This window comes from Ruditapes philippinarum, unplaced genomic scaffold (assembly GCF_026571515.1).
Source record: "Ruditapes philippinarum isolate M1 unplaced genomic scaffold, ASM2657151v2 ctg2623_1_1_1_1, whole genome shotgun sequence".
Lineage (NCBI taxonomy): Eukaryota > Metazoa > Mollusca > Bivalvia > Venerida > Veneridae > Ruditapes > Ruditapes philippinarum.
Genome location: NW_026857465.1, coordinates 45,219 through 72,641, shown reverse-complemented (window position 1 = coordinate 72,641; position 27,423 = coordinate 45,219). Strand labels below are relative to the sequence as shown.

General features: G+C 31.1%; 1 protein-coding gene across 1 annotated transcript; it reads right to left on the bottom strand.

Moving 5' to 3' along the window:
• Positions 1-321: 321 nt before the first annotated feature.
• On the bottom strand, positions 322-21,591 carry LOC132749849 (protein Shroom4-like). Its single transcript, XM_060739760.1, has 3 exons — positions 21,217-21,591; positions 3,460-3,608; positions 322-430 (listed from the first exon to the last, which is right to left on the bottom strand). Exons 1-3 carry the CDS (start codon positions 21,406-21,408, stop codon positions 322-324), a joined length of 450 nt encoding a protein of 149 aa, XP_060595743.1. The 5' UTR covers positions 21,409-21,591.
• Between the last annotated feature and the right edge of the window lie 5,832 nt (positions 21,592-27,423).

Below are 27,423 nucleotides of genomic sequence, written 5' to 3'. Positions count from 1 at the left end.
TACTGTTTACAAAGGCTATGAAATAGGTTCAATAAAAATCATAATTTCCTTTTGTACTTGATCAATTATTAGCAGTAATTATTATTCAAAAAAGATAGACACGCAGTTCGTCTGAGAGACAAAATTAGGAACATGTACTTACACCCAGTTAAATGCAAGGCAAACTATTTTGTTCCCTAAAAGCAAATATGATTTCTCTCATTTTCATTCACCATTAAAAAAAGTTGGAAGACTCAGGCTTGGGTAAATGTTTTAAAATTTCCTTAATTCTTTCATTATTCTGGACCTGTGTAATTGTTAATGTGAGAATTCTACTAATGCTTAATCATATCCCCCACCCTGACCTGCCCAACCCCCTGCACAATCAGAATTAGATGGTGATAAACAAGTGTTATACTTAGCTTGTGGGTTAGTTGATTGCACAATATGTCTGTGTGAGAAAGAAATAAAGCATTGCTTAAAGAACATAGGTGATTCTACTTAGGTGCTCATTTAATTGTGCCTGAAATAATGCAAGAAGGGCCACAAGGTCTTCCTCCACTAGTAAAACAGGAAAGTTGCCATAATTTATTTTAATATAATGACCTCTACTGTGTCAGTGGGATGTAAAACCACTCAAAAAATAACAAACAAACAAAAAACCAACAAAAACCACACCTTGTATCAATATTTTACTTAATTGCTTTGTAGAGATTCTGTCTTTTCTTTTTCAAATTATAATATACTGTTCCATTATAATATTCCTTGATTCAAACTTCAATAGACCAGGCTGCTCACTGATTTTTAAAGTTTTAATGTTTCATTTCAATTTATAATCTCCAAAATTGACAATGCTCAGCTCCAAAAATGGAAAATGGACATGCTGCGAAATGCCGCTTACGAAATTCAGCAGGTTTTAATGTTAATTACTGTAATTCTTTTTTACATTAACAGCAGATTGTTATAAACTTGAAATCTATCCTTTTCAGCCATACTGGTAGGTAAAGTTTTTTTTTTAACCATTATTTAAAGCATCAATGAAGTCTACAAGAGTGTTAACTGCATGCTTGAAGAACAATGTCTAAAACTTCTGTTAAAGTCTACAAGAGTTTTTACCACATTTGGATTAATGTCTACAGCATTCCCAGTAGATTTTACTTCAGTATTGACAGGTACATTTCACAGATGGCTGTACATGCAATAATATTGGATAGACAATTGATCACGTCATTGATTTCAACAGAAATTCCTGCTCACCAGTGAAGTGAAACTTGGTATATATCCAATGTTCTGCTGGGATCCCCTTAAACTGCAATGACATTTTCAGGAAATGGTTTGCTAGGTTATCTAAATCGTATAAGTGGACTTTTCAGACAGAAAACTTGAGTTATCATAATTTAATAATGCACAGTATGCCAAACCATTCATATGTTATGGTAAAATAAAAGACATAGCCTTATAATAAAGGGGTATAACTCAGGGAAGTTTTGTGCTAGACTTATCGGTATTTGGAAGTGACTAACAATTTGGTCATGAGAACATGTTTCAAGTGAATTCTTTAAATGGTTGTTGAAACTAACCTTGCATGCGAAATCTTAACCAGGAATATTGTAAGTTTATTAAAATGTATACTTATTTAGAATTAGCGGTCCAAGATAATGGCCTACAATTATGTTCCAAAAGACATGCGTGTTAAGTACTTCAGACACATATATTTGAAAATGCACTCGATAAGCAGTGGTATAAAACTGAAACTTTTTTCAAACAACCTGTGGCTTTCTAAATTAAAAAGAATAGCATAATAAATCAGAAATATGAAAAAATATGAAATAAACACTAACAACTTTAAATACAACATTAATATAAGCCACACATTTAAATTAAACTTTCAATTTAATTGTAATTTGATTTGCAGTTACGGTATAACTATAGCTTTCAACAAGCTGATCTATTAGTTAGCTGCTGTAAAGACAGTTCTGGCATAATTAAAAGCAATGCTTTTTGGGGCAAAGGGAAACCACCTATATTTGGGTATAAATCATTAATTTTGATTCAAATTTGTACCAACAATAAAATTACTGTAACATGTAGACAGACAGCCAGACAGATCCCTGATAGATCCCCATATTCAACTGACCCTTTTGGGTTTGCTCTGATAACTGATCTATTATTTCATTGATTAGATTTGGCCTGCATATTAGACTTGGTTATTACAGTTAAGGTTAAAGGGAGACACAGGCAAAATTTTCATTTCTTAGTTTTGAAATTTTCATTCATTATTCTGTAAATGTCCTCAAAATGAATACACTAAACAGTCAAAGGAACAAATCTTTTCTCCATATAAAGAATAAAATGGTGTTTTCCTAACTTGACCCGCGTGGGTCAGGTTAGAGCGCTAAAATTTCACAATAGTTGACACTCTGTACTCTGGAAATGTTAAAAAACATGTCAAATCAATTACTTAGACTTGTTTCAATCATACAATATCCACAATATTTTTTATTGTAACTTCCAGGGTTTGTTCAAATCGCATTACTTGTTTTTAAACTATTCGGTGATTCTGTTCGCGTCAAAATTTCATTCAACATATATAGATATATTTAAACTTCAAACCAAAAATATATAGAATTTATACAGAAATTCATGTTGGGACTTTAAGAAATGTCATTTTAGGGTGATTTGAGTACAGAAAATCATTTTTATATTTTTGCCATTATTTTGCCTGAGTATCCCTTTAAGATATTCTGCAAGAATACAGACAATTTTTTTTTATAAATTTTGAGCTATCCAAATTATATCCTTTTTTCCCCCATTTAGAAAAGACTAACCAAAAATTATCCCGGCTTATTATAACCAGGTGCTAGTTTATAAGGAAAAATTATAATTTTCTTCACTTCTGATTTGAACAAAAATGATCGCCTATTATTTGTTATATGAAGAGGTTACACTGTGTCATATATTTCAATGTTATCATGACATGATAATTATCATAATTTGAACGATTACCTAATTTGCTGGGTAAAATTTGTACAGCAAAATATTTAAGCAAAAAAAACTTTCCATAAAGGGAGTAATTTATTAACTTTTTTGTTACTCTTTCTGCAGTTCTGTTTATAAAAAAAATTTATAAAATAAACTTGGAAAAAAAACCCAACAAGTTCTCTCCCTTCCAAAAGATGGAACAAGTTATCAAGATTTGTCTCCCTTTCCTTATAAAGACAGAAATTATTTATAATGCAACAACTTGAACAGTGTGAAGTATCTGATATTTAAATTGTTACTTTAATTTGAATCTTTAAATAAATCAAGACCAGTTTCTGGTATACTAACAGAAGTATTGTTCCTGCAAAAGAAAAACAGTATTTTGAGGTATTTTCCAAATGAATGTCTGTGTTAAATAAACAAAAAAAAAAACAACAACATTTTATGAGACTTCTCCGCTATTTCATAATCAAATAAAACTCATATTTTTATGCATACCTCCAAACTAACAATGTGAGCGTCCTAAATGCACTGTCAATGAGTTCATGGGCTACTTGTAGATTTAAACATCTGACCTCATTCACCTGTAGGAGATAATCTCCAACCTTTAGCTGCCCACTGTCAAAAGCCTTTCCACCATCAACAATCTGTAAATAGTCATTAAAGAACGAAAATAGTCAAAGAACTAATAAAGTCAAAGAACAAATCAAGTCAAAGAACATTGAACAAATATAGTCAAAGAACAAATAAAGTCAAAGAACTAATAAAGTTAAAGAACTAATAAAGTCAAAGAACAATTAAAGGCAAAGAATAATTAAAGGCATAGAACAATTAAAGGCAAAGAACAATTAAAGGCAAAGAACAATTAAAGTTATAATAAAGGACTAACAGAAAATTTGATCTAACTCTTGTGACACAATTACCATGGACACTGATTTTTAAGGAATTTTTTTTATTTACTTATTTATCTTTTGGGAGGCGATTGGGGGGGGGGGGCTTAGGGAGCTGGGGGCATTTTGTATTTTCATACAGAAAATAAGGTAAACAACACTTCAACATATATACCGTACATACAGATTTATCAAATTAGTTTCAGGTCAACATATTAAATTTGCTCAAGCCTTAAGGCAAGTGTTAAAATTTACAAGTATAACATGATGTAAGTTATACAATGGCTAATGAAGCTATATTCACTTATGTACTTACCAGTAACATACTTTTTTGCACAAGCATTTCTAAATTTCTAAATCAGGAATGATTTAAATAGAAAAAGGGATCAAATTCAAACAATTTTTAGAAAGTCAGGAGTTCTTTCCCTTGTTGAAAAAAACCTGCTGAATTTGCCCTGCTTTCACTATGGAGAGGTCCATTCAAAGTTTATGAGATTTTAACAGTACAGAGCCTAGTTAGCCTGTGCATCAGTGCAGGATGGCCATTGGCTCAATACTCATGTGGCAAAGGCTAATTATTTTTTGATTTTCAGCATTGTCAAGGGAAGATGAATTAACTTCCGAGTACCAAATATCATAGTTTAAACAAACAGAACATGTTATAGAACTTAACAGATGCAATGCAGCTGCAGCAGATGCAATTTTCAGCAATGTTTGAGTTTCTCAGAGTGGCCATAAAAAACTGTGAACTGAAGACAATATGGCAAATGGGAGCGAGAGTGATTTCCACTGTACAAAATACATGGTTATAATACAAGGGCCATGTCTGTGTATAGATCTGTCTCTCTTTTCTTTTCGATTTAAAATCACACCAACACTGTTATTAGGTAATAAGGTGACTTTCCAGCTTGACTGGAGAAAGACCTTGGGTGCCCCTTTGTGCATTATTTCAGGCACAAGTACAAGCAGATACCTGATCAGAATCGCTAGCTTGAGCCATAAGCTAGCTGGATGGCTTTCTCACAATTTTTTTGTTTTTGTTTTTTGTTGTTTTTTTTTGTTTTGGGTTTAACATCACATTGACACTGTATAGGTCATTCAGTGATGTTTCAGCTTTACTGGTGGAGGAAGACCTCGGGTGCCCTTCTGTGCACTATTTCAGGCACGAACGGGTACCCGAGTAGAACCACCAACGTTTCGTAAGCTATCTGGTTAGCTTTCTCACAATAATGAAATTTCTGACATGATTCAAACATGCAGTAGTGAAGGGCAAGTGACTTTAAGAGCTGGCCCCTTGTAGAACATAAAGAGACTTACACTGTAAACCTAAACATAATTATTAGTCCAAAGAATTTTCCAGTGAAATACCAACTTGGTTTCCCAAATACCAATCAGTGGTTCAGGAAATTTGCATGTAAAACCTTACACAGAGGTACAATTAAGTATTAGCCTCCATGTAAGAGATATAATGTTTGGTCAGGGAAATGCAAATAATGATCCTGTGAAGTTTCAAGTTAAACATTTCAGTGTTTAATAAGATATCAAACCTGGCACATGAAACCATACCAGGCCTCAAGGTTGTAAAAAAAATTTCTTAGTTGAGACTGTCTCAAATCTCATGATTTTCATTGGTCATTGTAATAATATATTCTGTGGCAATCTCTGACCAATGATGCCTAAGATGTGAGTTTGACCAATAAGAATTCGTTTACAACCTCGGACCCAGATGTGATGCTACAGGGGAGCAGAATAACCAAACTTTTCTTTAATATACAGCAGGTATAAAAAAAACAAACCAGTCTGTAAGTTTACATCTATAGTCTGTTTCATAAAATAGCATACAACATCTCCCAAAAAGCATGATTTTCCATTAAAAATCTCTAAACATGGTATGCTTTTCATGCCGTCGCACTTCAATATACGATCTATTCAGCAAACTAGTATTCATCTTGAATATCTTGCATTCTAACATGCACACATTTTTTTTCTCTCCTTCCTTTTGCAATAAACTTGAATGTTTAAGTCTCCAAACTGTCTTTATGAAAAGCTTTTAGGTATTCATATTACAGGATGGCTTTAGGAATGTTTGCTTAAGGTTATATATAGAACAATGATATCTTTAAATTGTATGATATTCAGTTTGCAAAGAGAGAAATAGAAAAAAAAAAATCTTTAGATTATACATTCAATAAATCATGCATAAGTACCTCCAAAATATTTATGTGCAAACTGTCTTATTTAATACTGAATATCTGGTAATGGGAATAAACATAAATGCGAGCGTTGTTAGTTGTTAAAACTTGTTTAAACCTTTTTCTTCGTACTTTTTATTTCCTACTTCAAATTTGTTTAAAAGATTTATCCCCCTTTTTGTTTCATGAATTCATTTTATTGCAGTTCTTTGTAATAGTTCAGGCATTTAAAAATGTGATATCCTCAATTGTTTTCAGGGCTCATCCTGGGGGGAAATTTTAGGGAGAAGTGACGACCTCGCGAAAATTAGGGAGAAGGGAAACAACCCAATGTGTATGCATTAATATGCATGGCTATACATCCTTTAATTATAATATAAACACAATTAACATCACTTATAATATTTCTCCAGTTTATTAATTAATAGTTACTGTAGATTAATTAATAGTAGTATTAATTAAAAGTAAATTAATTATTTAGTAGTAGATCAGGCAATGGCATCTAAATGTTTTTGAGCTGCAAATATGAATATAAAAAATTATTTTTGATCTATTGATCAGCTATTTATAAGCTTTCTCTAAATATGTGTTTATATATTTTCATGTACATTTGTTGATAATAATGTGTAAGAAAAGATATGATGATAAAATCAATTTCATATTTTTTACTTTACTTTTCACAACTTTTAAAATTAACAACATTATTCTAAAAAATAAATTAATTATTCATTCTTGGTGTCTACTAAAAATGTTACCAAACATTCCTGCAAATTGATGACCATGTTTGAAGCATTGTTTATTTCTAAAAACCATGCTTTAACTAAGGTTATGCCAAAAGAACAGTGTTCAAGAAATGACCATGTTCCTGCAATTTTAGTAATGACAATTGTTAACCTTGCAAAGCCATGGTTTGGAAATAGACAAACTGCTTCAATACATGGTCAACCATGGTTTGTCAGTAAAAGCATCAATACCGGAATCTTAATACTTGCCATTATGGTTTTTGGTGCATATTATAACCAAATTTTAACATTTAACTGTTTGCTTTATTTATCTGGTTTTAATGTGAATTTCCTTACTCTTTTTTGTCATAGCTAAAATAGCAGATAAGCCAACTTACGAACCAGCTTCCTTGAATAACTTAGAACAGTCAGTAGTTTCCAATTTCTCTGTAAGAAACCAACTACCAAAATGTCATGATTCTAAATCAACAGTGAGAAACAAATGACTATCTAATTATTTTTTTGTTTGATTTTATGGCACACTAACACCATATATGTTATATGACGCAGAAACAGAAAAGATGACTTTGGCAAACCTTTCAAACTTTAAGCGACACCAGGGGTTAAAACCATCTCACCTTCTGTAGCTAAGACATGCATGCACAGACATCAGTTAATTGCCTCTTACAATCACGCAGGGATAAATGGTGGCTGCAATTCTGATGCCTCAGACTTTAAAAGTACTTACCCCTAAGCCACAAGGGGGCAAATGACTATCAGACTCATTGTCAAAGGTCACTTGTCATGGAATTATTTTGCCTGCCCAAGGATCAAACTAGTGACCCAGAGACCACAAATCCTTATGCTCTCTCTCTCTTTAACAAAGCAAGCAAACTTCAACATTTAACAAAAAAGGTTTAACAGTTTAGGTGACCATGGTTAAGCATTGTTAAACCATGGTTGTAAAAAGTCACAGTTTGCATGACAGTCGTGACTCAGTCAGGCATACTGACTCTTAATTACCTTCCAGAATTATCCCTTATATGCAATGCTGAGGGGGCGTCCGTGGCCAGTTGGTTAAGGTCTTTGACTTCAAACCACTTGCCCCTCACCGCTGTGGGTTTGAATCCCGACAGGGACTTTGGATTCTTTCATGTGAGGAAGCTATCCAGCTAGCTTACGCTACTCAGGTGCCCATTTGTGCCTAAAATAATGTACGGAAAGGCACCCGAGATCTTCCTCCACCAGTAAAAGCTGGAACATCGCGATATGACCTATACTGTGTTGATGTGATGTAAAACCAAAAAAAAAAACCAAACAATGCTGAGCATCAGGTGAGAAGCAATTTTATAGCACTAATCTTTCAACAGATCTTCAATGACACAACTCTGTGAGCAAGGGACCAAGGTCACGTGATAAAAAAGACTCTTTTACTCAACAAATTTAAGGAACCTTATAGTGATTATACTTATAAGTTTCACATTGTACATGTAGCTAACACAGTAGTTAATTAGCACTGTAACTCTGAATAAAAATTTTTTTCATTGCTCAGCAAAACTGTCACATTTCCCACACCATTAATGAAAACAGATCCTGGGGGATATATGTCTTACATTTTTGGCTACACTATAACATTATAGTCAAGTAAACATTTGTAACAATGTCAACATCATTAACCTGCCCGGATTAAATATCGGTGAAACAAATTCCTAAACAACTTACACGCCGACCATCGTAACCATTATAAAATGCTAAATTAAATTATTTGGCCATTTTAATGCAATGTAATGTTATAAATAGTAATGTATATTTATTGTGATTATTATATCATTATAACAATACATAAATATACTGATCAATCATCAACATTTCAACAATATTTTATTTTCTAGTTATTTGCACATAATCAAGATTACAATGGATTAATTTGTATACCAGTAATGCATTTAATTTAGCAGTATTTTAAGGAAACGCCACTGAAGTCCAAAGACCTAAAAAACATGAAATTTGAAAATCTTACATTTACATGTGATAGCAAATACAGGATAAACTGAGAAATATAATTAATTAAATTGAAAATCGATTTCTCCTTTCCCAGCAGGATTTAAGTGAAAAGTGTTGCAACGCATTACATTTTGGGTCATTTTGCACAATGAAAATATTTTATTCTTGAAAAACTCAGGGTATTAGGGAATGACCTAAAAATTTGCGCATAAGTTATTGGTTGAGATCTTCATCAATTGGTACAAAAATATTTCAAGTGTTGTCATTTAAAAGAAACCTCAGTTGAGTCCCTTTAACTGTATTTGCTACATTAAAAGGTAATTTAAAATAATCCAAATGCTTTCAATATTCCTTTTACTTATTTCTTCAACAGAGTTACATTCAATTTAAAGTTAATAATTAAGTAATTCTGCAATATTGATATTTAAATCTGGGTCATTAAGTGTAACTTTCCTTAAAATCATTATTCGTGAAATTCATTAACTTCCATATATTAGATAAGAATATTTCAAAATGCTAAAAATAAAAAGGCTAAGTTCTAAAACTTATTAATAAGATATAAATGTGATCTGAGGGAATAGAAGTATTTATGCACTTATAAAAATTTCAAATTCCAAAAGAATGGAATGTCTTTGAACATTCATCATTCTTGTGTCTTAGCATAAGGAAATTTTAAAAAAGTTAAAAAAAAGGACCCCTACTGTGAAATAAACATGAGTATATTATCACATAAAGGTTAAATATTGTAATAAATTAAACTAGCAGTTGTAACATAAAATCAACTCAATATAATTATATTTAAACTTTTAAACGGGGAAGAAAAATTGAATTAAAAGTTTGCAATTATCTTCATATATGTGCAATTCATAAAAAAGTATATGCCCCTTTTCTTAAATTTCAAACAAGTTCTATTGAAATTAATTGGCGATAGTTGAATACAAACTCTATACAATGGCCGACCATGTGGTAGCTCACTGTCTAGTGTTAGATATGTTAAACATATTTCTTACGGTCTTTCTAGATCGTTTATTACCCTGTAATTTATCTCTACTTTGATTCTCTTTCAGATTTGAAAAAAAAAATGACATTAAAAAAATAAAAAAAAATTATTTGAGAGACATTAAGTTATAACTGATTTTCTGCAGGAAAATATACTGACTCGCTACGATATTAAAAAAAATTCTACATGATCTAAGCAGTCAAACTAAAATTACAAAAGTGACAATTTAGTAAAACCAAAAAAACTATTATTTTGTTTCAATCAGATGCAATAAAAAGATAATTGAACAGTTGTCATAACAACTAAATAGAAATATAAAATATATCTAGATCATAATATTATATGGTTTTAAATGTAAAATTTATGGGTTCTTTGTAATTTGGTTATATTAAAGAAAATATATATATCTTATCAATAGTTTAACCATCATTTTATTAATTAACCATTAAATACATGTAGTAGGACTATACTAGTTTGCTTTAACGTCGATTATCACTATTCTTATACACAAGTAAAATCAAACAGAAACAATTTTATTTTTTCTACCAATAACATAAGAATTAATAAGAAACGGCCTTAAAGTTGTGTAACAAAACTTAAGGGTATAATGACCTTTACTTTCAATACAAGTGAATAAATGGGTATGAACAAGCCATCTTGAGCAATGTCTTTTCACCTTTGACTGAATTTAATACTTTGGTAAACATTAGAGAGTGATAAAATAGTGCCTGCAATAACATTGCCCGGGCATCTGTTTAACTTTCTGTTGACATAAGAAAAACTGAAAACAACAACATAACTCTGTAATCAAGGGCCTGTTTATATAAAATAACCCTGTAGCTAAAATAGATGCATTGAAAGTTTCAAATCTTGCTAAATATTACCTTTAAGAGCCTTAAATTTAGATTTGTGACAAAACTATTTCTAATTATTTCATTTCATTATTTAAATTGTAATTATTACATTTTAATTTACAGATTTTTTTTTTGTATTTCTGTCATTTAATTCAGAAAATCTACAGGTAATATGTGTATGGTGGATGGGCCAGGTAATGGTAATATAAATAAGTTGTCTTAGTGACAAATTGTGCAATGACAGTTATTTTTATCTATCATGATCAGCTAACTGGTAGATAAATTAACACATATTGTCTTCTCTATACAAAACAGTATACAATACAGTATCAATATTTTGCAAAGTGATTGAGATGGATAATACTGATAAAGTTCCAATGATGTCAAATCAGACAAAGTAACAGTAATTGTGTCAACAACACAAAACAACATTACATCTGTAATTGTTGTTAAATCACCAGTGTGAAATAATTCCAATTTGTACACAATTTCTTTAATAGAAGTAAAAATATTTTAAGCAGTGAATTTAGAGATCGATACTAAGATAATCAAAGAATAAAGGAGACCAAATGGTAAATTGTTTATGGCTGTTAAGGGATTATAAAATTTTCAAAAAGTCTTTACTCAATCATGTTAAATGCATAAAATCATTCACATTTTGTCAAGTATTGCAGAAGTCATGTGCAGACTCAATCAAACCGAGTCTGCAAATTTTATGTAATTTTGTTGTGATTAATGCTTCCGAGGGATCACTTTGTTTTTCCAGATTTTTATAAAATCCATACTTTTGCATATTTACATTTCTGTAGAGAAATGAAGCTTTTTAAATTGTTCTAACAGCCATTTGATTACAACTTTTTTCTGACCAAACTCTATGCTTCGGACAACTTGATTTTTAAGGCATTTAATATAAGTTTGTGAAATTTCTTATATAGTCTATATAACTGTGATCAAATTCAAATTAAAGGCATACTATATCTACAAAAGTCACCCCAACTGGCAAGGAATAAGAAAAATAATTTTAATGTCAATGCCTGCCAAACAGTGACACAACCACGAAATTTTATACCCACTGAAAAATTCTATGAAAAATGACTAAATTGACAGACATGTTAATTTGTTTAATTACAAAATTCTTTGTTAAATTGTTAAATCATTTCACACGCTCTTACGCCATCATCTTATTTATAAAAGAGTGCTTTTCAAATCGTATTATATCTAAAATAGCTTTATCGTCAACAAAATCGGTACGGGGCCTAAACGTAAATACTGCTCTTCAAACAAAGAATTAAATGGTCTTGAATTTCTCGATGCTTTACACAATTTCAAGATTTTGTTTGGATATGATTCGCACTAAATCTAGCTACGGGCAGTAATCACAAGTCTAGTGGGTGCGTTTAGTAAATTAAATTATCCGTAATTTTGATCTGCATGATTAACATAATAATAATAGGTTTAAAAAAGAATGTTAAAGAGTTTGGTAGCAAAAATAATAAGTAACATTTGCTATTGAAGCACCAGTCTGTCTATCATTTCCCTGAACCCTTAAATCTTAAATGGACTAAAATCTAAAATATTCATTATTACAATTTATTTGTAGATAAAATTTTATTTTATATTTCGAATCAAAATAGCAAACAGTGCAGACTATGATCAGAAGGCACAGATGTGCCTGCTGATCTTGGTATGCACAGGTCACATACCGTAGGTAGAATCAGTGAAAGCATATTGCACAATACTGAAAGGTATACTCATTTTCTTACTTGATTAGAAAAAAAAAATGTGATTTGACCATCACCTTTCTACAGTAAGTAATCTAGTGCTAGAATATATGCAATGAAAATTAATTGAATCTCAAAATCAAAATGCAGAAGAGTGGAGGGTGTGTGTGTGTGTGTGTGTGTTCAGAATTTTTGGGTACCAATGTGTACCTTTATATTGGTACTTTCTAGTATACTAAAAGATCTACAAGATATCCGTCGGGGCCTAAAGAAGTACCTGGGATGACATTTGAACCCCAACATCAATTAAGGCGGCATGGCCGAGAGGTTAACGCGTCGTACTAGTAATCTCATGATCGCTAGCCACGTGGGTTCAAACCCCGTCAGGGGCAAGTCGTTGTTTCCTTGAGCAAGAAACTTTACACTAATTGCTCAGTACTGGTTGGTTCCAGGAACGGATTCAAAAGTGTGTCTATAAGCTAATATAGCTTCCCACACAATCGAACTAAAATAAATTCTGTATATAAACCAACATCCATTGTGGAAAAATCGCAAAACTGCCATATCTCAAGGAATGAGTTCAGCACAATTTTCCATATTTAATGATAAAGAACAGTCAATTGCAATTGTAACTGCCATATATCTATTTAACAAGAGCTAATTGCAATACTAAGAATGTCAACAAAATGATTATAAATATGAGTTTGATACATTATTGCTGTCTCTGATCAATGAATCAAATGCAATTCTGCCATAACTTTTCTAGAGTTTAAAAAAAGAGTAAATGTCCACAGTCACTGACAAATGTAAACTTGTTTTATATTCACTTTATATATCAGACTGATATGATTAAAGTATATATTTATACAGTAGAGTGCATCTGTTGCTGTAAGTGACTAAGTGAAAGGCTTGACTATATACAATAGGAAGCTATCATTCATCTTTAACATGCTTTTTTTTTCTATTTAAATGATAAACCACTTGGTGACATGACAAACCAAAATATATGCAAAACAGGTTGTGAACAATCTGATTGTATAATTCGTGTTTACCTGTTTGCACAGAAATAACTCCTTTTTCTCTACATTTTTTTTCATGTTTCACAGTTTGATTTATTTCCTTTGGGTACTTCAAAGTTACCCTGACATTTTATTACATATATTAACATGTTAATTTTCAAGCTCAATTAAAGATGGGGGATGTGCCAAAAATGCTATTTATTATTTCAAGCAATTAAACTATGTACAGTCTTAATTACTACCAAGATCATTTCTAAAACGGGTACAAAATCATTTCTAAAATGGTCAGTGTTGCAGTGTTTTAATTCACTGGTTGGGAATTGCTTGACACAGATATATAATTTGCTATAATGTTCACTAAGAGGTATGGCATGTGGCGGCAAGGCCATGTGGTAAAAAATAACACATCACACCAGTGATCTAAAAATCTTTAACCCGTGGGTTCAAATCCCATCAGGGACAAGCCCGTTATCACTTAGAGCCAAAAACTTTACACTCATTTGCTCAGTACTTTAAGTTGGTTCCAGGAAATGATTCGACGAAAACTTCCTACATATATAATCAAACTAAAATAAATTCTGTATAATAATAAACTAAAGAGGTACAATCCAGTAAAGAATTAAACTTAGTAGGGTGTTAAACATTGCTTAATAAAAATTATGTGCAATTTCAATTGAATACCTTTAAATGACAAACCATTACGCAAGCAAAACTAACATCAATGCCAGGGTGAGCAGGATATAATGATATGCCCTACTATAGTCTTCCCACAGTCCAGCTGATTTTATTAATCAATGTAAACAATTTTGATAAGTATAAAATATTGTAATATTTATTAAACTGTAATAAAAATCTTACTTAAGACACAATTACTATAATTTTAATCACTGCTTGAGGTGATGCCAGGCACCATGTTTTTATTCAGGATTGCCCATGTTAACATTGCACTTAAATCTACCATTTAGAGAAGTTACTTTAAAATACACCTAAGACGAAAATACCTTCGACTTTAATTTATGTCGCTATCAGCATACTTCATAATCAATGAAGTTTGAAAAGGCATTAAAAAATCAGCAAAAAAATAAGCTTAAATGCAATCTGTTTCAAATTAAATCAGTTTTTCTTTTCTCAATATTTATCATATGTTTTTACATGAGAATTATTTTGTTTGGCGTGACTATGAATTTCAATGAAAACATATTATTTGCACTGGGTAAGCATGTATGAAAATTGAAGTCCAAACTGAATGAATCATTACAAAACATATTCAATTCTCCCTACTCAACTCAAATATTTATGTAGGTACATTATTATGATATCAGATTAGAACATTTAGTACCAATACACACTGTGTATGACTTTTATTTTTAATATTAATAAAAATTTAACAAAAAAGGTATTAACCTTTTCCCTTATATAAGCGGTTCGACGGTTTTTTTGCCCCCCCCCCCCCTTTTTAGGCCTCAAACAGTGAAAAAAATGCCTATTTAGGCCCCAAACACTGTTTTTTCGTTTGAGAAATGTTGTTAAAAAAAGTGACTACATTTTCGGCGCCGCCGCCCCATCCAAATGTTACATCAGGGGGTTGCCAGAAGGGGGATGTGCCCCCTTCTGTTTGGGGGGTTTGAAGGGGGGGGGGGGTTGTTCCTCTCATCGCCAAGAAAATTTTGGACATGTGACAGGCTAAAAATGGCCTCAGGTCGATCTTAGGGTAACTAGTAACCGACGCTGAAAAGCCTTTTACTCTATCTCAATTCATTGAGAAGTTGCAGCACTTTGAAATCAGTTTTGATGGGAAAAAACAATGCAAAATAGTGATTTTTGGCAATTTTGAGACGTCCCCCCGTTGCCATGGTAACAGGAAATTTACCATTGAGCATGCTGTTACAGAGGCTATGGTGTAGTCAACATTTGTGCCAAGTTTCATTAGTATTGAAGCATTTTTCATAGTTTCATAGCAGTTTGAACTTGTTACAGGAGGCTTTTCACAAAAACCGGCCATTTTTCGCAATATGCTCATGGGGTAAAAGGTTAAACATTAGGTATATGTCTGTAAAAAAACAACAAAATGCTCTACTTAGTGACAAAGTTAAGAAATTTATTAGTTTTGAATATCATGATTTTCTGATCAATATGTCAATATGTAAGTCTCATAATATTACATGTATACAGAGATCTAATATTATATTGTCTTAAAGTATACAGGGTGAATGTTAAAGTTGTCCAAAAGTATATAGGGTGAATGCTAAAGTTGTCCACATTCAAATAGACAGAAAAGACAAACACAAGTACCTGCACTTATTAGCTTGTAACAGTCCCACTTATATAATTCAGCATAAAATGAAAACCTGTGAAAAGTAATCTAATAGGAGTAAGTAAAATTGCAATGAAAATCTGAAAACGATTCTAATATCTGCAAACCATTTAATTCCACTGAGCGATTCAATTATACAATAAAAAAATTGGTGAACAATTTCACTACAGAATCTCGACCTGCCAAAAACTGGTCAAGATTTTCACTATTATGAGATTTAAATTGCATGCAAATAATTCCAGTATTGCAATGCATTGCCTACCATGAAACATGCACTCACTTATTCTTGAAAACCTGTACGTGATTGTTAGTACTTGTGTGATTCAGACTTCAATGAAAACCTGTACATTATTCTACTAAAGCATTTCAAAGTACCATGAAAACCTGTACACAATTCTATTTGAGCAATGCAAAGTACCATGAAAACCTGTACACTATTCTACTAAAGCATTTCAAAGTACCATGAAAACCTTTACACCATTCTACTAAAGCATTTCAAAGTACCATGAAAACCTTTACACCATTCTACTCAAGCATCTCAAAGTACCATGAAAACCTTTACACCATTCTACTAAAGCATTTCAAAGTACCATGAAAACCTTTACACCATTCTACTAAAGCATTTCAAAGTACCATGAAAACCTTTACAACCATTCTACTAAAGCATTTCAAAAGTACCATGAAAACCTTTACACCATTCTACTAAAGCATTTCAAAGTACCATGAAAACCTTTACACCATTCTACTAAAGCATTTCAAAGTACCATGAAAACCTGTACACCATTCTACTAAAGCATATCAAAGTACCATGAAAACCTGTACACCATTCTACTAAAGCATTTCAAAGTACCATGAAAACCTGTACACCATTCTACTAAGCATTTCAAAGTACCATGAAAACCTTTACACCATTCTACTAAAGCATTTCAAAGTACCATGAAAACCTGTACACCATTCTACAAAAGCATTTCAAAGTAAAGCATTTCAAAGTACCATGAAAACCTTTACACCATTCTACTAAAGCATTTCAAAGTACCATGAAAACCTGTACACCATTCTACTAAAGCATTTCAAAGTACCATGAAAACCTGAACACCATTCTACTAAAGCATTTCAAAGTACCATGAAAACCTTTACACCATTCTACTAAAGCATTTCAAAGTACCATGAAAACCTTTACACCATTCTACTAAAGCATTTCAAAGTACCATGAAAACCTGTACACCATTCTACTAAAGCATTTCAAAGTACCATGAAAACCTGTACACTATTCTACTAAAGCATTTCAAAGTACCATGAAAACCTGTACACAATTCTATTTGAGCAATGCAAAGTACCATAAAAACCTGTACACAATTCTATTTGAGCAATGCAAAGTACCATGAAAACCTATACACAATTCTATGTGAGCAATTCAAAGTACCATGAAAACCTATACACAATTCTATATGAGCAATGCAAAGTACCATGAAAACCTGTACACAATTCTATTTGAGCAATGCAAAGTACCATGAAAACCTGTACACAATTCTATTTGAGCAATGCAAAGTACCATGAAAACCTGTACACAATTCTATTTGAGCAATTTAAAGAACCATGAAAACCTATACACAATTCTATTTGAGCAATGCAAAGTACCATGAAAACCTGTACACAATTCTACTTTTAAAGCAATGCAAAGTACCATGAAAATCTGTACACAATTCTAGTTGTGCAATGCAAAGTACCATGAAAACCTGTACACAATTCTATATGAGCAATGCAAAGTACCATGAAAACCTGTACACAATTCTATATGAGCAATGCAAAGTACCGTGAAAACCTGTACAAAATTCTATTTGAGCAATTCAAAGAACCAAGGAAACCTGTACAAAATTCTATTTGAGCAATTCAAAGAACCTTGGAAACCTGTACACAATTCTACTTGAGCAATTCAAAGAACCATGGAAACCTGTACAAAATTCTACTTGAGCAATTCAAAGAACCATGGAAACCTGTACAAAATTCTACTTGAGCAATTCAAAGAACCGTGGAAACCTGTACAAAATTCTACTTGAGCCATTCAAAGAACCATGGAAACCTGTACAAAATTCTACTTGAGCAATTCAAAGAACCTTGGAAACCTGTACAAAATTCTACTTGAGCAATTCAAAGAACCATGGAAACCTGTACAAAATTGTACTTGAGCAATTCAAAGAACCATGGAAACCTGTACACAATTCTACTTGAGCAATTCAAAGAACCATGGAAACCTGTACAAAATTCTATTTGAGCAATTCAAAGAACCGTGGAAACCTGTACAAAATTCTACTTGAACAATTCAAAGTACCATGAAAACCTGTGAACAGAGAAATGATCAAACTAAAAAAGTCAGAATGACTTTAAAAGACAATAAAAAGGGGGGGGGGAAGAAGAAAAAAACACTTTAATTATGACTTGATATTTTAATTTCAATCCCTGCAAATTGCTTTAAATAATGACAATTTCAAAACATTAAAGTAGATCAAGGACAAGTTTTATCTTTAATAATATTTGTACTTCACTCACAATAAGAAAAAAACATTATGACAAATGTATTTAACTCATACAAACTTTAATATAACATAATTTTAAATAATTTATAAGTTCTGAAAGCTCTTTTCTTACTATATGGGTAATTATGAAATAAAAACAACCTTTAAAAAACAACCTCCCCAAATCCTCTTAAAAGGTTATTAGGTAAATTTACTTAAGAGATTTCAAAAATTAATTGTATGTGATTATTAAAGTCAGAATTGTGACTGCTTAAAGACAAGAAGTACAGTAGACAGACTAAGTACCGTAAATAAACTAATGAATGTACATTTTTTAATAAAACATTTCAGCCATAATGTTCATAGACAGAAACATTTACAGTAGAGTATCAATTACTCATGTTAAATAAACATATTTTCAAATATTTAAACTTGTGAAATTCACTGGTGTGTAATTCATATTTAGACAAAAAAAACCTACTTTTATACAAAGTTTACATACCATAAAATTCTTGGTAAAATTCATGAGCAATAATTATATTTATACATGTACTTATTGCAACAAACATGTGCTATATATGGACATAAACTTAAATTCATTGGTTGAGGATTAATTTACAAGCCATTCAAACAATTTAGTATAATTTGACACCACAACTCTGTTGGGTATTATTTAATTTATAAGTATTAGGTTGAAACCGCTGGGTAACCACTCAGCCATGCCGACACTCATTATTTGCCACTGCACATTGAATTTCTACTGCAGATGAAAATTACCATGAACTTCAATTTCCTGCATATAACAATCAAGCATAGTCCATAATTATAATACATTTGCATTAAGATATTTTACTCTTCTTTTCTTGAAATAAAAACATAATGATTTTAATAGGTAAAGTATGGTACATAAAATTTTTTTGACCACAAATCCAATCAGACTTAAAAAGGTCGTAAAGTAAGCTTTGCCTTCAATAGACTAACATAAACATTGTGATAGGGTTTAAAAGCTGATCATCATGTTAGAAAGGATGTGTAAAAAGAAACACTTTCAGAAACTAAAGGAAACCCGCAGAAAGCTAATCAAAATTTCTGACAATATTTTATTTCACACTTTCTCTGGTTTGCTGAAGGCAAAATATACCCGATTTGAAGATGTTTGTCCTGCTTTTGACCTAAAAAAAACCTTAAGGCTTTACAAATAGCTTTTTAGATAAGATTGTACAGATTCTTAGATTACAAATACAGCTATAGATTTGTATTTGTATGTTTTCTATATATACCATGATCCTGGTCAATTTTATAATTGAATTTGAATTGCAAGTAAAATCTGGGTTACCGTATATAAAAGCAATTTAGCAATTTATTTTATTTATACTATTTATTTCTCTCTTTTATGTGCTTTAATATGAAGTTTGATAAAAAAATATACAGAGGATATTATGTGATATATAGAATATTATATCTGTGTAGATTCAATATTACATTTATTGAACAAACTGTATAAAATTATATCATGCTAGCCTCTGGTGAGCATAATATTATTTTATTCAACGAGGGGGCTTTATGGAAATACTTGAAAAAAAATTTGGCTACTGTAATGTGATTTGTATGTGTGACATATACATATTTATTATATAATCTATAAATAGCTATGAAATGCCTTTCCCTGATTGGCTAACAAGCAACTTTTTGTAAAAAATAACAGGTCAATATCAGAGTATATTCACTGTTTTTTTCCTAAAAATAGATTTTCAGAGTATATTCACCGGTTTTTCTTCTAAAAATAGATTTTCTGGAAATCCCTAAAAGACGCGAGACTTTGACGTGACATCACGCCAAGTTTTGTTGTTATTATTCTATATTTTATACTAAAAACGTTGAGTGGGGTGTACATAAGAGTCAAATTAGTCTATTTTAGTTACCGTTTTACATTTTTAAGAACAATAGGGATTAGCATGCCAATGGAAAGGGCCAAATTATGGAAACAGTAGACAAGCTGAAAAATAATGATTTCCGTACGTTGTATGCAATGGCAGATGTGATAAGCCATATAAAAGCTATTTATAAATTATATAATAAAACAGATATGTACTTTTTAGCTGTTGAATATGATGTGATATGTACTGAAAAATTAATATTGACCTCGGCTATCGCCTCGGTCAATATTAATTTTTTCAGTACATATCACATCATATTCAACAGCTAAAAAGTCCATATTTGTATAATAGTTAATATCAAAGTTAAACTAAGAAAATTACATATACAATATACACAACGCAATTTGAATAATAACCAATTCCCAAATTATACCAAGACATTCCAAGCATGGGCCATTGTTACCTAATACCAGAATGAATGATTAAAGTGAAACTTTCTTATTTTCATTAAAGCAATTAACATAAAAAACAGAACTACCTGTATACAATGTTCTAAAGAAACTATTACACAAATTATAATGAAAATAAGATGTGCAGAAAGTTGGGTTATAATTTATTCATTGGTTCTTATAGTGAATAATTATAATCTTAGGATGCCAATGGTGTACTGACTTCTGTACTGAGTATACTGGTATTCTGCAACATGTAAAAGGTATTAATCTATTATTATGAAGCAATGATTAACTCCAATTTCTTGTTTGACAAGTTAAATTAAGTTGTACGAGTTCAGGTTTAACCGTTATTTTCTACAACAGAACAATGTGCACATTTTACAATATAAATACCGTTTTTTAATGACAATTAGGCCTGTTATATATAATAATAATAATAATAATAATAATAATAATAATAATAATAATAATAATAATAATAATAAAACAAAAAATATTAGCTAATAATTGTGTTAAATAGTTAAATGTATAAAAACATATATTTTTGATATTTTTAAGTTGTGCTATAAAACTAATTCATAATATTTTATTACGATCTCGTAGATTTTTTTTTCTTGATAGCACAAGTCAGTAATCTTTTTTTTAACATGCGAATTCTCAGGTAAAAATAATTATAATTCAATATAAATAAACTTACTTCATTTATTATAACAGAAGCTTTAGATTCCATTCCATTTGTTAACGTAAATCCCCATGGACTGCCCCCTTTCAACACCACCCGAAAGGGCTCATCAGTCCCCTCCTTCAATGGGCTCGGGGGTAGGGGCACATCCTCATCTTCAAAGCTCGTCTCACCGTCGGAAGAAATGTCAGCCTCCGCTCCGCTCATTATGAATGAACAAATTTAAGAACACATGTAAATTTCCAAATTAAAAGTATATTTCTACGATTAAAAAGGGTAAAACTTAGATTAAAAGTAAAATACACCGAGTTAGTCCTCTTTTGAAACTTCACATCACCTGGGCGGAAGTTTACATTTGACGACAGCCAAAGCGTGTTAACTTTTACCTATAGTCCGTATCTAAATGTAACTGGGTACAGGTGTGTACCTTATTTTAATATATTTATCATGAAAAGTACTTTAAGTAAATAAAGGGTAAAAAAAAAAAGAATAAAATCCATTTCAAAACTTTGAAAAATATTTATTATATAGAAGTAAGTTATCAGCAAACATAAAGTAAAAAAATAAATAATTTTTTTTTGTAATACCATAAACTTTCATGTAAATTCACCCTGTATTATTAAAGCTGCATGCCTCCAGATGTAGAAAATCACACTTGAGAAAAATGTACTAAGATTTTAAGAAAAGTAAAGCGATTCGAGATTCAATCAATAATTTACACTTTTACATTTTATGTGCAATTAATGACTGATTTTTCAGTATTTTATTTATCATTAAATTTTTACTGAATGACAAATGCAGTAAGGGGTATTTTTGCATACTTTGATCTCTTTTTGGTAATTTACGTGGATTGTTAGCACTGTTCATAATATGTAAATTACTTTCTTTGTTTATTTCACAGTATTTTACATTTAAATGAAAATTAACATGAATCTGGATGCATGTTGCTTTAATTTAGTAAACATTTACACTATATATACAGCATGTTTCAAGATACTTATTATCAAATTTTTAGATCCATGTAACCACAAATTGTAATTATAATTGTTATTCTCTTCATTGAAAAATATCTTTTAAGCACCAAGCAGTTTAATATCCAAAACCTAAAAGTAAGGATTTATTATGTAATAAAGCTCTGAGTATAACTGTATTGTTTATAACTGTTTTGTATAATACATGTACTTGTAATTTATTATGACTGGCAATGAAATTGTAACTTATAAGTGAGGATATCACACTAACAACAATTTTAATTTGTTTCCAAGCAACACATGGAGCAGTACATGTATTTCAAAATCATGCCAAAAACATGTAAATTTGTAAAGAAAAGACACATGCCAGTTGCAGCATTTAATCACTTTATTAGAAAGGATTTTAAAATATAAGTTATTAATAATATGTAAGAACATAATATTTATTCTGAATTATAATTTAAGTTATTAATAATATGTAAGAACATAATATTTATTCTGAAGACAGTATTCCGAAGCCTAGGGTATTAAGACTGGTGTAGTAAGACACATTCGTGCAAAAAAAAACCCCAAAAAACGGTTCCACAGGTTTGCATTAACAGAGAAGAAAATCTTCATTAATGATTGCGTGTACCATTGTTGCACAATTTTAAATATGCATGAGTAAGGGTGCCATGTCAAAAAAGCTTACTGCAATTATAAGGCTGTGCTTCTGACAATGTAATACATATTAACCCTCTTTTATGTCTCGGAAACAAATGAATTTTTCTTTCTTTAAAAATGGCAAATATGATTTTTATAAAGTTTAAATAATGGTTCTAGAGCATGTTAATGATTGTCAATAGTTTTTGTATTTTCTGATCGCAGATCAGATAATACATAGCTAACATCCAATCTAACACAAAATTTCCTAACAGTCCTAACAACGCAAATTAGTTCTCACTCAAAACTGCTTAAAAACCAGCAATTTAAAAGAAAGAACAATTTTTTGTTACAAGTGTCCAACAAATTACTACATCTTCAAACTTTTAAAGTAGCGTTGGCTTATAGAGTTGTCAATAAACGCACACTCACAAATTACGCGGATGAATATGACTTTAATCAATGAAAATGCTATTTTTAGCGATGTCGATTACTGAATACTACACAAATAAATCTGACTGCCGAGTAGTTGAATATATAGTTTCTACATGTTGGACTGTTTGGGCGAGAAGATTTTTGCTAAATTATTTACTTCAATTTTAAACAACAGGTTTACCCTGAACAAAATACCTCGAAATTACCCTAACCCGACATGCAATGGAAATTCTAAATTTAGAATCACTTGATTTTATTCAGCTTTTGATTTTAAAACTTCTCCATGGTGCAGGGGTAACGCGCTCGTTTGATGTGTGAGAGGTCTTGGGTTCAAATCCCAGTCGAGTCAACATTTTTTTAATTCTTTTTTTTTAGTGTCTTTGTTAAGGAAACAGCCACGATATGCAAGGATAAAGTGTGGCTATCATAAAAAATTAACATAAATTTTTTTTTGATGCAACTCTAGTTATGCAAAATTCCGTATGTATCAAACTCTGGTGCCCTGCAAGATGACTTATAGTACATAAAAATAAACTTATACAGGAAAACACATACAGATATACAGTAGATTTAGATTGCAGGGATCAGAAAATACCACTGAGCTTGCAGCCCTTTGATTAATGTATAGACTTATTTTTCTTTGCATAGAGGCTCCTTCCAATCTAATATACTACATATATATGTATATATAGCTGTATATACAGAGTTCAAGGGAGATAATACATCTTAGTATTTAAATTCACTGGAACATTTCTTTGACAATTTTATAACCAATATTAATTTTACTAATTATGACTCATTATACACAAAATTATTTGAATGTACATCATTATATAAAATAACATACACATAAAATAAACTTAACATACAAATATAATTGATATTAATCATATAAAATGGTCAAAACTGGAAACCAACTCAACAACATTTTGCTGGCTTTAAGTTTGACCGAGCAGCTCACATGGATGGCTTTGGAAATGCAAGGAAGTGTGCACATCCCCTAGTACTGACTGAATGAAAGTCTTTGTTTAATTTAGAATTAAAACAATGATGATCATAGGACCTACAATGTCCCCAAGTTTAGGTCTTAAAATCAGCAATAGCACATAAATTTTATTCTTTGCTCAGGTGCGATGACAGACAAAGCTGAGATATTTCACAAGTATTCTATTGTTTTGTACAATTTTACCAACTTTTCCTGCAGCTAGATTAGAAATACTCGGGCTTAAAGTTCTGTTTGTGTTCAGTGCCAGTTTTACAATACTTGTGTCGCTACTTTGGTTAAAGCAGACAAATTTCGACAAGCTTTGTTGTATAATACAAGTAGGTACTTGAATATAATGAATTCCTAATACCAAATGTAAATAAAAAGGTCTTAGCTATGTAAGCTATACCAATGTTATACAAGTTTTAGCAGCAATACAAAACTATTTGTTAACAAGTAAATATTAGCTGTATATTGGTGCAAAGCCCTGCTGAGGTCAAGCTGCAATTACAAGTTTTAGTGATAGTCACTATATTATGAAATTACAATTTTTTTTTATTTATTCCAGGAAATATGATAAGATAAAGTAGAGTTAGTTTACTTTGTAAACATCCTTATTATGATAACAAATTTGACATGTGTTTTGTTAGATTATAAACATTTGAGTAAACCACTTGATAATATCTAGAAATATTATACTTGTAGCTAAGGAAGGTAAAAGGTTCGCCCAATATGGCGAAATTAAAAATATTAAAAGTTCAGTTGGATCAAGCATGTACATTGGATGGTAGTGGGAAATGCAAGCTATTTTCAATTTTCCCTGGCAACGACTAAGGCAGAATTCAACAGATTATAAATGTAAAATATTTTCCATCAAACTTTGTTTGCTTTAACTCAGAGGGGCAAATTTATTTGAGAGATCAGTACTGTAGTTTGGGCCAAACAAGGTTGAAGTATTATCATTTATCACATAAACCGCGGCGCAGGAGTGTAATAAAGCCATTTAATAAAAACGATATTACACTAGTCAATATTACACTAGTGTAATAACACTTTGACGTCACGTAATTTGCGCTATAAACATAGCGTTAAAGCGCGCTAATGTTAGCGTTACACTATCGGCGCGTCAAAGAAAAATGACTCTTGTTAACATTTTAGCGTTCTTATTTTATATATGTGATAAATAGAACATTAAATTCGTGTAGATTCAATACTAAATTTATTGAACTCGTTGAATAAAACAATATTATGCTCGCAAGAGGCTCGCATAATATGATTTTATTCAACTCGTTCAATAAATTTAGTATTAAACCTACACTCATTCAATATCCTCTATGTATTATATGGAGGACATGGTGTCAAGCATTTCCAGTTTACATAGATTGAATCATAAATGTGTCTACACAATTATTTGTTAGTGCATCATCAAATATGTCATTTTGTCTAAATATTAAAAATTATTTAAAAAAAATACATACTTGTGTTTTCAAACGAGTATGAAAGGTACACTATTAATCTGATATTCATAGTACAATTTGAATTTTTATATGTATCTCCATGCTGACAGATGCTCATTGCAAGGATTTTTATTTTTATATTGAAACAGAGTCTCTAATTACGATTCAGATTTTGTATGGTGACCTGTGCACATCTGGTCTGCACCATTTGCTCTATCATTGTGTTGTAAGTTGTATGGTCATAAATGTATAGACATTTCCAAGATGGTGGACAGTGTTAAAGTGGGAAAGCATTGGGGGCTCCTCACTTAATATGCATATATCAGTAAATATGTTAACATTTTCTTAAAATTGCCGACTGGTTTTGTCCAGATCAAAAGATTGACATGATATTTTTTAGGTTTTTGTTTTTGTTTTCTTATTAACTTTATAAAAGTTAGTTTGCGGTAGTCATAAATTTTGGTATGTCCTGTACATAAACATCACATCATGTACATTTCCTTTTATTTTGAAATCATGCACTGAAGATCCAATATATGTCCCCATTGTCGTTTATTTCTGGCACAAGTGAGTAGAACCAACTGCCTTCATAGCTTCAGATGGAGACAGTAAGTCTTAATGTAAAAGGGGTGCAGTGGTCAAGGTCATTGGCTTAAAACCACTTGCCCCTTACCGCTATAGGTTTGAATCCCACCAGGACCTTTAGATTCTTTCATGTGAGGAAGCTTTACAGCCAGCTTAGGGAATGTGGGTGGTTCTGCTTAGGTGCCCTCTAATCTTAAAATAATGCATAGAGAGGCAACGGAGGTCTTCCTCCACAAGTAAAGCTGGAAAGCCGCCATATTGGTGTGATGTTAAACAAACAAACAAAAAAACAAAAACAAAACTTTTAATATTAAAAAGAAGCTTGTGCTCATTAACCTGAACACCTGCAGAACTACTTCAACAATCTGATCATGGTCTGCACCGCTTGTTATTCAGTCTGTACTTATTTTAAAATTTTCTCCTTGTCCAGATTGATAGATGGACAAACTTATTTATGATATATAGCAGGGTAATGGTAAATGATAAAACATTTGACAAAACAAGGACAAAATACGTGGAATTCTTTCAATTTATTTTCAGCATAAATATATATCACAGTAAAATTTGTCGGAAGTACATCATAATAACAAATACATACACATAAAATACACATATCTACAAAACAAAACAATGAAGTCTAAAATGCATTAACATAAGAAATTAACTTAAAATATACAATCATACATATCCAATCCAATTTAAACCCAATATATAGCACATATTAACATTGAATCATCCTACCATGTTTCATATTAGTTTAAACTATACTAGTGCTCCAAACAATTTCCATGTGTTGCCACCACACCCCTTACAGAGTTTTCGTTCTAAATTTACCAAATTTTATTAAGAGACCACTTTCTTAAAGGACCACTTGGACAGACTTCTGAGCAGTTTCTTAATACAATGACTGTACATGTACCTGGAAAAGTTTATAACATGCCACACAAATAACTAGTCATTTCATATTATAGCTTATGTCTATGATATAATTCATTCTAACCCTATTTACATACATGTATTAGAGCATCATGCCTCCAGATTCATGCTAATTTTCATGAAATTTTTAAAAAATAAATTTAAAAGTAAAATATTATGAAGTAAACAAAGAAAATAATTTACACATTGCAAACAGTACTTGCTATCCATG